The sequence below is a fragment of the Myxocyprinus asiaticus genome, chromosome 9 (assembly GCF_019703515.2).
Source record: "Myxocyprinus asiaticus isolate MX2 ecotype Aquarium Trade chromosome 9, UBuf_Myxa_2, whole genome shotgun sequence".
NCBI classification, from domain to species: domain Eukaryota; kingdom Metazoa; phylum Chordata; class Actinopteri; order Cypriniformes; family Catostomidae; genus Myxocyprinus; species Myxocyprinus asiaticus.
Window position 1 is genome coordinate 43,542,728 of NC_059352.1, and position 13,341 is coordinate 43,556,068.

General features: G+C 37.7%; 1 protein-coding gene across 1 annotated transcript in view; it reads right to left on the reverse strand.

The window, feature by feature from the left end:
• Positions 1 to 1,267: 1,267 nt before the first annotated feature.
• usp40 (ubiquitin specific peptidase 40) overlaps positions 1,268 to 13,341 on the reverse strand; it is a 33,078-nt gene continuing 21,004 nt past the window's right edge. The window contains exons 23-31 of the mRNA XM_051707315.1: positions 13,209 to 13,283; positions 11,901 to 12,009; positions 9,261 to 9,340; positions 8,776 to 8,894; positions 8,449 to 8,514; positions 8,120 to 8,330; positions 7,519 to 7,614; positions 3,174 to 3,268; positions 1,268 to 3,027 (exon numbers count right to left, since the gene is read on the reverse strand). Coding sequence (XP_051563275.1) covers positions 2,916 to 3,027; positions 3,174 to 3,268; positions 7,519 to 7,614; positions 8,120 to 8,330; positions 8,449 to 8,514; positions 8,776 to 8,894; positions 9,261 to 9,340; positions 11,901 to 12,009; positions 13,209 to 13,283 — 963 coding nt within the window. The 3' untranslated portion in view covers positions 1,268 to 2,915. The remainder of the gene's footprint in view (positions 3,028 to 3,173; positions 3,269 to 7,518; positions 7,615 to 8,119; positions 8,331 to 8,448; positions 8,515 to 8,775; positions 8,895 to 9,260; positions 9,341 to 11,900; positions 12,010 to 13,208; positions 13,284 to 13,341) is intronic.

Consider the following 13,341-nt stretch of genomic DNA (forward strand, 5'->3'; position numbering starts at 1 on the left):
ATGATCCAGAATGCAGCAGCACGTCTGGTCTCTAATGAACCAAAGAGGGCACATGTTACACCACTCCTTGTCTCTCTCCACTGGCTGCCGGTTGATGCACGTATCAAATTCAAGGCTCTGATGCTGGCATACAGAACAGTCACTGGGTCTGCTCCAGCATACCTAAATTCATTTATGCAGAGCTTTGCGCACACTAGAAGCCTGCGGTCGGCTAAGGAATGTCGCCTTGTTGTACCAACACAAAGAGGCACTAAAACACTTTCTCGGACTTTCGGCTTCATCATACCACGTTGGCGGAACGACCTTCCCAACTCCATCCGTGAAGCAGACTCACACTCTGTCTTCAAAAAACGACTAAAAACACATCTTTTCCATGAGCACTTAACCAGTAATTTAAAAAAAAAAAAAAAAAAAAAAAAAAATCCTGTTGCACTTTATTCTGTTTTGAATACTATTCTGATGCTTGTGAAACTTTGTAATACGGCACTTTTCATACCACTGTCTCCTTAAGATGATTCGATTATGTTTTCCTCTTTTGTAAGTCGCTTTGGATAAAAGCGTCTGCCAAATGAATAAATGTAAATGTAGTCTTGGTCATATTGTCTGCTTGATTACTCGAGAACTCGGGGGGCACACAGACATGTAAATAGACATTTGCATGTCTATGTACATATATGTCAGACAAACATCTTTGGCTACTGCATTGCATCTCGTTCCAATGTCTTGCATATTCATTATTACAGGCTGTTATAACGTAGTCTGTTAAAGTAAAAAAATAAAAAATAAAAAAGACAATCAAAATATAATGATTGCTCAGAAAGCGTGTCTCTCTGCTCTTTCTTTAGGTTATCTTAATTATCTTAAGGTGTGCACCACTGTTTTTATCATGGCTGGCTTAACAGTGTATTTTTTTAAATTGCGGTTGGCTTGACCGGAGACACTATAACCAACTAATGGACACAAACAAAGATTTTTAGAAGAATATTTCAGCTCTGCAGGTCCTCACAATGCAAGTGAATGGGTTCCAACATTTTGAAGCTCCAAAATCATATAACAGAATCATAAAAGTTATCCATATGACTCATGAATTAAATCTATATAGAACTAGATGCAGTTTAGTAGGACATCCAGCCCATAGTGTCTTACAATAATTAAGTCTTGAAGAAAGCAGCGTGCTTTCTACTGCAGGGATAGAAAACATACTACAGATGCAGTGTGCAACCACTTAAGAAGCAAACGAGAAACATGCATTTTTCACAAACAACCGTTTAATGAAAAGAAAGCCTGAAAGCAAAATCATAATTTATTACAAAAGACAGGACAGTTCAGTTTTAAAATTAACCAAATTTTGCATTTTGCAACAATGCTTTGCGAAGATGTTATAAATCCTTTTGTTAATTGGAAAAAAAGCAAACAATATTCAACTAAACATGCACTTCGTTTACAAGGGTAACGCTTAAAGTCCTCTTTTGTGCTCAAAACAATTTCAGTTTAAATCAACTGAAATCTCAATGATCTCCTCACAGAAAAAGCAACAACAGAAACAAAAATACAGATATACATCCCTGATTTTCCAGTCTCTGATTCAGGTATTTTCTTTTTGTTTGTGCAACTATACAATACAAGAATATACAGTTATTTTAGCGTGATCAGAATCCTATGTAAAAAGTCCAGAGAGAGACAAATGTTTTTGGTTATCAGAACAGTATTTCTTTCTTTTTTTGCATTCTTTACGCAGCTGATTCTCTGCAGGTGGCAGTGGGAGAAGGTGAGGAGGCAGAGGTAGGAGGGAGGTGGTTAGTCAGATAGGTTTATAGACTCCTCAGTAAGCTGTTAGCACAGGACAAAGACTTAACATGGCACTGTTTGTAACTAAAACACATTTAACAGCCTCAAATAAAAAGGATGTACTGAAACACTAGTACCCACCAAGACATCTCACCTGAACCAACTACCATGTTTTCAGATATCAATAAATTTAAGTTCTAAAAATTACTGAAAACCACCAAAAGTGGCAAATGGTTATTACAAAATCATGTTGATGCAGTTTGGAGTACCATATCCAATGTAAAAAGTTTTAAGAAAGGTTCTAAGTAACAGATGGAAAGATTTTTCTTACTTTACTATGGTCTGATTTCAAGACCACTTTCAAGAACATAAACATTTTAAATAATTCATTGAACATATTTTTTGATTTTGAAAAAACTAAAAAACCTAAATGGATAGTTCACCCAAAAATGAAAATTCTGTCATCTACCCAAGTAATGTCAGCCTCAGTCACCATGCACTTTCATTGCATCTCGTCTCCCTTACAATGAAAATGAATGGTTGTACAATGAAAGTCATACAGGTTTGGAACAACTTGCTGGGGAGTACTAGATGACAGAATTTTCATTTTTGGGTGAACTATTCTTTTCACACCATTACCGTTACACACCTCCTTGTAAAATAAATGCACACACGCACACAAACACACCTAAGTGAGGCAAGGAAATCCTCTAGCATAGGCAAAAACTGATCTCTTAGTTTTACAGGGTTCAGAGATCTGCTCCAGGAATTAACTGCATATAAAGGGTGATTAAAGAACGTTTCAAGGTATGATTTTGTCGCTTGAGAAGGTTGAATGAACAAACATGATATTTGCATTTCATCTGCAATCAGACTCATCATGTTGAGAGAACCTTGGATCAGCATCACATTGCCCATAGAAACTTATTTTTCAAAATCTTAAATGGCGAACTGTTTCTAGATCAGCACTTTCACGTTGTCTTCAATCTGCCTTCTTCATTGTGACCCAGTGGAGCAGATTTTGTCATGGCACCACAGGTTTGTTCTTAGTGACTGGCACGTGTTTGCAGATCACCGTCAGTGTCTGACCAATGGGCAGCTCTTGAGGTGTTTGTTCACAGGGTGGGTTACCTGAACACTCCCACATTGATCGATAAGGCCATCTCTGGTTTGCGGTTTTTAGTTGGGCCGGTTTTAAGCCCCGTGTCTTGTGCACTTTCCCCACTTGCGTAATGCCCCCTAGTGGACAAAATCAAATTAAATTGAGACAATATATGGCAAAAAATGTAATACTATTTGTTATGCTATTTAATAAAATGACTCGGCAAAGGCTACCACCCATTTTCCTCTATATTTTGTAATCTTTGGAAAGAGAAAAAAGGCACCTTGTCTTGTGATTGGCTGCCTCCTCCCTGAGTCTCTGCTGTCCAATCTCATCTTGCAGAGTACTGAATTCTTTATTATTGTCTACAAGCAGATTCTACACACATGAAAATACACACAAAAATAGACAGAGTGAGACATTGCTGATGATTGACTGTCTCAAAAATGCTTCTTTAAAGGTGAAGTGTGTAATTTTTTGGATTCTAAAATACTTTCTCCTATTCCAGCGTAAAATGTGGAGACAACTACAAGTCAGTCAGTAGGTTGAATTCCTTAAGAGTAAACACTGTCATTCTGTGACACTAACAAAAAATTGCTCTGTTTGTTTGAGCATCCCGACCAGCCCAACATAGCAACACTGGGTTGGCCAATATCGTTAGCTTGGGGTGGGACTATCTGTTGGACTCACCAGTACAATTAGCTTGAGGTATGACTATCTGTTGGACCGACCAATATATTTAGTTTGGGGTAGGACAATCTGTTGGACTGACCAATACTGTTAGCTTATAGAGGGAGGAAAATCCACCAATCAGAGAATCGTGGCAAATTTGCAGCAAAAAAGGGCACAAACTACAATCCAGGGATGGGCATTTCGAGTAATTTTGTAGTCAAGTACTCTAACACAAAAGAAAACAAGTAATCAATTACTTAATTTAGAATTTAAGTTCAACCTTCAACCCTGTTTTTAAAAATGAGCACTATGCATCAACAACATCTAGATAAAAAAATAAAATAAAATTTGCACACACATAGAAACATATATTCCAAGTCTTCTGAAGCAATACAATAATTTTAAATGACAGAATTTTCTTTTTAGGTGAACTATTCATTTAACTACAGTTGTGCTCAAAAGTTTGCATACCCTTGGAGAATTGGTAATATATGTACTATTTTTAAAGAAAACATGAGTGAGCAGGCAAAACACATTTCTTTTATTTCTTATGGGATTCATATTCAGCTGTAGGTTATAACAGAATGGCACAATCATAAAACAAAACATGGCAACAAAGAAAAAAATGAAATGACCCCTGTTCAAATGTCTGCATACCCTTAGTTTTTAATACTGTGTATTGCCCCCTTTAGCATCAATGATAGCGTGCAGTCTTTTGTAATAGTTGTCTATGAGGCCCCAAATTCTTGCAGGTGGTATAGCTGCCCATTCGTCTTGGCAAAATGCCTCCAGGTCATGCAAAGTCTTCAGTTTGAGATCTCCCCAGAGTGGCTCGATGACATTAAGGTCAGGAGACTGTGATGGCCACTCCAGAACCTTCATCTTTTTCTGCTGCAACCACTGGAGGGTCAACTTGGCCTTGTGCTTAGGGTCATTGTCATGCAGGAAAGTCCAAGAGCGTCCCATGCGCAGCTTTCGTGCAGAAGAATGCAAATTGTCTGCCAGTATTTTCTGATAACATGCTGCATTCATCTTGCCATCAATTTTCACAAGATTCCCCATGCTTTTAGAGCTCACACCCCCCCAAAACATCAGTGAGCCACCACCATGCTTCACAGTGGGGATGGTATTCTTTTCACTATAGGCCTTGTTGACCCCTCTCCAATATAGCGCTTATGGTTGTGACCATAAAGCACTATTTTGGTCTCGTCACTCCAAATTACAGTGTGCCAGAAGCTGTGATGCGTGTCAAGGTGTTGTCGGGCACACTGTAACCAGGCTTCTTGTTGGCAACTCGACCATGCAGCTCATTTTTGCTCAAGTATCGTCATATTGTGCTCTTTGGAACAACCACACCGTCTTTTTCCCAGAGCAGCCTGTATTTCTCATGAGGTTACCTTTGGGTTTTTCTTTGTATCCTGAACAATTCTTCTGGCAGTTGTGGCTGAAATCTTTCTTGGTCTACCTGACTTTGGTTTGGTATCAAGAGATCCCAGAATTTTCCACTTCTTAATAAGTGATTGAACAGTACTGACTGGCATTTTCAAGGCTTTGGATATCTTTTTATATCCTTTTCAATCTTCATAAAGTTCCATTCCCTTGTTACGAAGGTCTTTTGACAGTTCTTTTCTGCTCCCCATGACTCAGTATCTAGCCTGCTCAGTGCATCCACGTGAGAGCTAACAAACTCACTGACTATTTATACACAGACACTAATTGCAATTTGAAAAGCCACAGGTGTGGGAAATTAACCTTTAATTGCCATTTAAACCTTGTGTGTCTGTAACAAGGCCAAACATTCAAGGGTATGTAAACTTTTGATCAGGGCCATTTGGGTGATTTCTGTTACCATTATGATTTAAAAAGGAGCCAAAAAAAACTATGTGATAATAAATGGCTTCATATGATCACTATCCTTAAATAAAAGACAGTTTCTTTGCATGATCAGTCATATTTTCAAAATCAATGCCAAAATGTCACAATTTCTGCCAGGGTATGCAAACTTTTGAGCACAACTGTATGCCATGCATCCACAGCGCCAGCTAATGCACTGAGTTGTAACGGTAAGATTTAATTAAGATAAGCAATTTCATTGAAGGCCATGCCAGGCAAAGGCACATAGAAAGATCATTTTTGCAGTATTAAAGTAGTGTTTTTACTAGTCGAATATTTAAAGCTGAACAAATACTCGAGTACATCCCTACTACAATCCCATCCAGCACTGCGAATAACGTAATCGATGGAAAAATACTGTTGATTATTATTAAAGAAACAATATATTTACATTTTATTGCAAAATATTCAGATAACTGCAAATGTACAGTATAAGTAGCTTGAGAGTGTAGGGAGGCCTACTAGATTGCGACAATCACAGTACGTAATGCGAGTGGGCGGTCACAGCAGAGCTTGTTTGGGGCGTTTAGTCACCGCAATTTTTTGACTGGATTTTTCTCTTCACAACCATAGGTGGTGTAGCTCTTCACTCTGCAATTAAACATGATTTCTAAAAAATAAAATTTGAAATAATGCGGACTGATGGCTTCAACAAAAGCATATAACATCAACTAACAACCTTTAGTTTGAAGGTTTATAAGATATTGTTAAAAATGAATTTGCATATGGAAAAAATGTGATTGGTACTTCTGGAACCTAACTGTTGCACTTTATTGTTGCACTGTATTACAAATACAGCAATGGACCAATTCATTTGTGTCATCACTCGCTAAATAAATTGTGTTATAAAAGTGCCACGATTCCAGTCAAATAATTTTTTTTAGCTTTGTTGTGTTAAGTGTAACATGGTCTGGCACATTGATCTACACAGAAACCCTTAACCGCAAAAAAATAAATAAAAATACATTTCACTAGGTGAAATACTAGGCGACATTTTTTTTATAGGTGTCTAAGTGCCTTCCTGAGCCTATGTCCTACAAAAAATTTAAGTTCTACACAAATAAAACAAATTTGAAGCAAAAATGTTTGTTTTTTTATCTAATAGAAAAAAATTGTTTTTTTTTTGAATTTTTGTTTTTCCTCATTTATTTTTCCTTCTGAATTTTGTATTGTGGTACCAACCTCGGCCACCAGGTGCCACTATCAGAAATAATGAAATCTTATGCAGACAAGGTGACAATGGTCATCTAAATCGTCTGTAAGTTTTGCGATTCGTAGGTTGATTTTTCTGTAAAGTACTCTGTGGCACAGGGCTAGTGCTAGCTATATGCAGACAAGGCAATTGCCTAGGGCCTCTACATTATTGGGGGCCTCCAAAAGACATGTGAACTTGGTAGTTAGCCAGGGCTGTATAGTGTGACAGTTTTGCTTGCATTTGCATTTAAAAATTATAACATGCAAACAGAAATTTTAACCCACTCGCACGATTAGTTTAGTTTCTAGTGACTGGAAAATCCACAAATATTAACAGCTTTACACCAAAGGAAATGTTACATTTTCATGGTCGAGAAAATGTTCCCTCTGTGCTGCGCGCTGGTCGTATGGCTGTGCTCACGATCCACAAACCACAACTTGCATGCGCTGCATGCAAAAACAAGAGCAGCAGAAAATGAGAGGGAATCAAATAAAACGCGAGATATTATAATCCAACAGAACTTTAGCCTAGGGCTCTTAATGTCTAGAACCGGCCCTGCTTTGGCGTCATTATCAAAACTTTACTCTTATAAGAATCCTGACCAGCCCAACACAACTTTGGCTCAGCCAAAAGCCACAGGTTTGGGATGGGACAAACATGTTTGACCAACCTCAGCAGATGGAGGGAGTGTTTGGGAGACCCGTTTTAAATTAGGCCAGATCATTAATTATGCAATTCCATTTGGTGACGCTAGTGATGCAGAATTTACACACTTCACCTTTAAACTGGAACAGATTGTGGTTTAGCAAGTTTCAAAAAAGCTTATAAAACTATAAGCTAATACATACAGATTCTTGATTCTATTTACCTTGACACCTATAATATCTCCGTCTTTCAGGTAGAAAGGAGCTGCTTGCAGACTCTCAGCTTTCCTCTTCTTTTTCCTTTTCGAGACCTGTTGAGTCTTGATTATTTAGAAGCATTATCAGAAAATGCCTTAAAAGGAATAGTTTACTCAAAAATTAAAATGAATGTCTATGGAAACCCATATGACTTCCTTTATTGGAACACAAAAGGAGTTATATATAATAGAATGCCTAAGCTGCTCATTCCCATACAATGAAAGTGAATAGTGACCAAGGCAGTCCACAATGTTTCAGTCAATAATGAATTAATTTCAGTCTGTTCCTCACACAAAGCTATCATATGGCTTCAGAAGACTTGGAATATAGTGCACAAGTCGTAAGGACTACTTTAGTGGTGCTTTTGTCCCCTGGTCACCATCCATTTTCATTGTATAAAAAAAGAAAACAGCTCTAAAATTGTGCTAAATCTGTCCTTTGGTGTTCCACTTAAAAAACGAAAGTCATACAAGTTTAAAATGACATGAGGGTGTGTAAATGAAATAATTTTCATTTTGATCCCTTTGTATTCATCTCTCAATTGCCATTTTCACTCTCTCTTCTCACCCAGTTGGAGATGGGCATCCAGGTGTGCTTGTCAGACAGGTGTTTAGCCAGGAGCAAATTGTCAGGAGTGAGACCGTACTGGGAGGCCAGAGCAGCATACAGGCCCCTGGGGGTGCCATCCCGCCCTCCATCCCACAAAAACTCCTCCGCGGGATAATACGCCTTCTCTCCTGGGACCCCCATCTGGATTCTCAGCAATAAATCCTTCAGCCTGACCAGATAAATAAAAGAATCAATTCCTCCTTCCAACTATAAAACATCTTGTTTGTTTCTTTCATGTATTTAAAGAGACGCCTCATGTTTTTGATTTTGGTGTCAGAATGTCTCACCCCAGGTCCTCCTCTTTCATCAGCCTCTGAACGCACACCTCAGTCCCGTTCCCCAGCTTCAGCTTCCTGCAGGGGTTATAAGACATTTACCCCAGATACAAATGAGATGTTTCAACCTCTTTTCCACCGACAGTGTGTCAGTGCCAAATATTGAACCGTTCTTCATATTTTCACCGCATAAATGTCGCTCTGGGCAGGAGAAATTGCCTGCCCAGAGCGAAGTTCGCAGATCCCTTGGCACAGGCACTAGCACCTTTTCTGTGGAAAAGGAGTCAAAGAGAGCTAACACAAAGGAGAAGAAAATGAAGGAAAGGCTAAATTTACAACCTGAGTGTCTGCAGTTTTCCTCTGAGTATGCTGGCAAACTTCTTTCCTTCTAGCAGCCACACACGCAGGAATGCAGGACTGGGCACACACACATCCTGAAGTGCCGGAAGAGTCATCACCTGCAAGAGCACAGACCTTTAACCAAGGGTTAGTGGGGTAAATTCTGTCATTGTCTCCTAAAAAGCATGTTCCATACAACAAAAGTGCAGAGCAATAACGGCTGTCAAGCTCCAAAAAGCATTACAAATGAACAATACATTTTTTAAATGTTTTATTAAAGATTGATTGTGTGCTATACTCCATGTCTTCTGTATACCTACGGTACTTTGGGTGAGGAAGTCGTTCACTGAAAATCTTGCTTCCCTTAGCTCTCAAAACCTTTACATAACATGTTTTTTGTGACATAAGGGTGAGTAGATGCTTTCCATGTTAAGTACACTATCCTTCTAAGTTTTCAGCTGCTGTCTGTGAGTGGGGAGGCGAACCTGAGTTTTGAGGTCATCAAGTGACGCCTCCTCTGATATCTCCACATGTCCAATGAATCGCATCTCTGATCCAGGACACTCTGAAACAACAGGACACACATAAGCAAACATTAACATAACCCTTCTGTGGGCTACAATGGTCAGACATACATGACATGAACCTTACTTGGTTTATAAAAAATATGGGAAACACTTTACAATAATTAACATTAGTTAATGCATTAGGTATCATGAACTAACATTTATTAATCTGTTAATGTAAGTTAATAAAAATACAATTGTTCATTGTTAGTTCATAGTGCATTAAATAAAGTTAACATTCACAACTTTTGATTTTAAAAATGTATTACTATATGTTGAAATGAACATTAACCAAGATTAATAAATGCTGTAAAAGTATTGTTCATTGTTAGTTCATGTTAACTAAAGTTAACAAATAGAACCTTATTGTAAAGTGTTCCCAAAATATGCTAAAAGTGTGTGTTTTAAAATAAATTATTATCAGGGTTTGTACAACTTTTTAAGAGTGAAACTGAAGCACTTTTCAAGCATTTTCATGGTAGCTTAATCTTTTTCAAGCACCTCAAGGTTTTAAATATTATTCAATTCTAAAAGTTACTTCACAAAATTGCTATGATCAAAAAGCATCCTCTGTGGTTTAAAACATTGCCCTATCTATAAAAATGAAAGTTTCAAGAATTCTTTTAAACCCACAGACGGCTAATACTAAAATCCTTAATACGATTACAACCAAAGTCTGGCATTAACACACAGATACAGTTGGAAACACTGGTTATCTATAGAGCATGAATAACCACAGGGGGAAACCAAATCCTGGTCACTGTAGTTACATATTCATTTCCATGTGGAAAATGAAAAGAACTATCAAATAGATTTGGCTATTTTTAAAGAAAGTTTATGTGGGTGTGTTTTTTTTTTTTTTTTCACTTCAAATAAAAGCAGAAATTCTTCAACTGATATTTTGTTCCCAGCTATTTGAATAAAAGCTAAAAGAAGCCTGCTTTGAAAAATACAAGCTATTCAGTGACAAGATATATGATGCATGTGGAATCTCACTTCTAAACATGCACATCTGCAGCAGAAATAAATGCAGTGTGATGGGATTGGTTTCCCCCACACCGGTATAAGATGTGACTGCAAACATCAGACCGATTTGAAGAATATTATGTTATTATAAATATTATGAGTGATTCAGCATGTTCTGACAGCTAAAATATATCAAGGATAAATGTATATACGCAGGCTGGGGCACATATTCAACAAGGCCTTTGAACATGTAACACTGCTTATCAGATTCTGCAAGTTTAAAATAATCAAGTCATGTTTTCCATTTAATGAGTTCATGGATGAATAATATTCATCATAAATATACATTTGTGTTTATCATATTAAAACTGGTAAATGTAACAACATATCAACACAAAGCTGATGAATAAACAATATTTACTTACAAATTATACTAAATAATTTAACGTAAAACGTCATGCAGGTGCATCTGTGATAACTCTTGTAATATAATATTGAATGATTATTATTGAATATGTTAATTTTATTGCAGTACAACAGTAATGACATAATTCTATTACATTCACACAGCATTGGTCCTATTAAACCCTCAAGCCTTTTTTATTATTATTATGGTAAACTGATGGCATTTTTATGATTGCATTCTCAATGCATGTTATAAGAAAAACGCACAGCGGACTAATAGCAAACTAAACTCAGAGTCAAAACACTCCCGAGATAGATGGAGTTTGTGTGGGCTGTTCACTGTTTGCAAACCGCTGAGACAGTTGAAAACAGTGACCGTGCTTGGACCATCTTAATCCAGACTATATGTAGGCCTACATTTATTTAATGAAATTGCAACCCCAAATAACAAATTTGCAAAGATTTCAAATAAACTTCTTTCACGTTGTCATTATGGGGTATTGTTTGTAGAATTTTGAGGAAAATAATGAATTTAATCCATTTTGGAATAAGGCTGTAACATAACAAAATGTGGAAAAAGTGAAGCGCTGTGAATACTTTCCGGATGCACTGTATATTCTCAACATTTAACATATTTCATTTATCACATACGTTGACTTTCTGCCCTACTTTTAAGTATTCATGCGATATTACATATTAATTGTAAATTAAAGTTTTCACAAAATCTTTGCCTCAGCTTATTCCTTCAGAATGGCATATAAGAGCTAAGCAATTCCTTCCGACACAGAGCTCTGCGTAGGGCATCAATTTGGCCAGCATTTGTCTCCTTTTCCGGCCAGCTGTCATTGAAAAGGCACTCTGGCATGTTGATTGAAGCAGGAGATGCAGGTATAATTTCTTTGGCACCAATCTACCACAGTGGAGATTTGCAGAACTTCCGCGTGCACGCGACATTAAAGCAAGATGCTTCCCGTGCTTACGAGACGCCACAAAAGACTGTATAATATCTATTTAAAATTCAAAATCATTTTAGATCTTTTATAACTGTCCACCTACAGAAAAATCAAGCACTTTCAAGGAGCATATTCAAAATTCAAGCATATCTCAAACCTTGAAAACCTAACTGTGAAAATCAAGCATTTCCAAACTCTGTACGAATCCTGAATGACTAAATTTGACAGCTCTTACCTGTGGTCAGCACCTCATTGCTCTGAGACACTTCTGCCTGGTCCAGCTCTGGAATGCAGGAGCTGTCAAACATATCCATGTACATCCTCACAGACAGCTTGAGGTAACCCTGAGGTTGAGGCAAGAGAAAGACAGAAGGTGTCTTTATGAAAAGCAGGGTTCCCACACCTTTTGACCAATAACATTTCCTGACATTTTCAAGACTATAACAGTCGTTCATGTTTTCTGGATAAGGATTTTTAAAAATCATGTTTAAGAGACTACGCTTTCAAGTTAGCTGATTGAAGAGCAATTTCTAGCCGATTAAAGATGAGGTGTGTAACTTCTTCATCACTTGTCACCAAATGGAACTTTAAAAATAATGGATTTCAAACAAGTTTCCCCAGATACTATCCCATTTTCCACTGGTCGGATAAAAAGATAGTCCCACCCCAAACTCTCATATTGTTTGAGACAATGTTGCTGTGTAGGGCTGGTCAGGATGCTCAAACAAACAGAGCAATGTTTTGATAGCACTGCAGAGCCAGTGTTTCCACTTTTATAGAAATCCACCAACAAATGACTTACAGTTGTCTTGGCATATTAAGCTGGAACAGGAGTAAGTATTTTAACATACAAATACACACATTTATTGAGCATAATTAGAAAAAAATACACTGACAACAAAAATGTCCAGGACTTTTTCATAAACATTTAATGAATTTTTTTTTCAGGCCTAAATAAATCGCATTATTAAAATTCAGTCATGACAACTCTCGGAAATATTTAGCATGTTGATGTGGGTATGACACATTGATAGAATATTGTTCTTGGTGGACGAGATCTGCTACGCTGCTGCTGCTGCTGCAGAGCAAGTACGGAGACTTGCTACTGCTAGAACATACACAGACATACCGAGTTAATCATGTGGACAAGCTGCTGCACAATTAGACCTAAATATGATTCCCATGTAGCAGATCTAGACAAGTGCAACTGGGGAGGAGGAGGGTTTCAGAGAAAACTCTCGCAGTGTGCAGCAGTGAAACCGGCTTACACGCAAACTGAGCAAATTGAAATGTTATGCTAAGAGAGAGTATGCAAGTTGATTGGCTACTGGATTACACGTCAGAGGACCTATCAGCTTACACCATGTGAGCCGTTTGGCTTGACATATCACATGTGAGCGAGCGGATTGTCTAACAGATAACAAGTTCAAAGAACCTAACAGTTTGCACCATTTAGAGTTGCATGCCTGATATTTCCAGTTTTCCATGACCGTGGCAACCTTGAAAAAGTTTTATTTCCTTTTCACGTAAAGTGAGAATGTACCTTTGGAGGCAGTCGCCCCTCAACCAGCACCAGTGTGTCACCATGGATGACCTTTGCCTCTTTCAGAGACGCATTCTGGGAAACAAGAGTAATATATCAGTCAAAAATTTGAAATCGTCACATGTACTTTAGA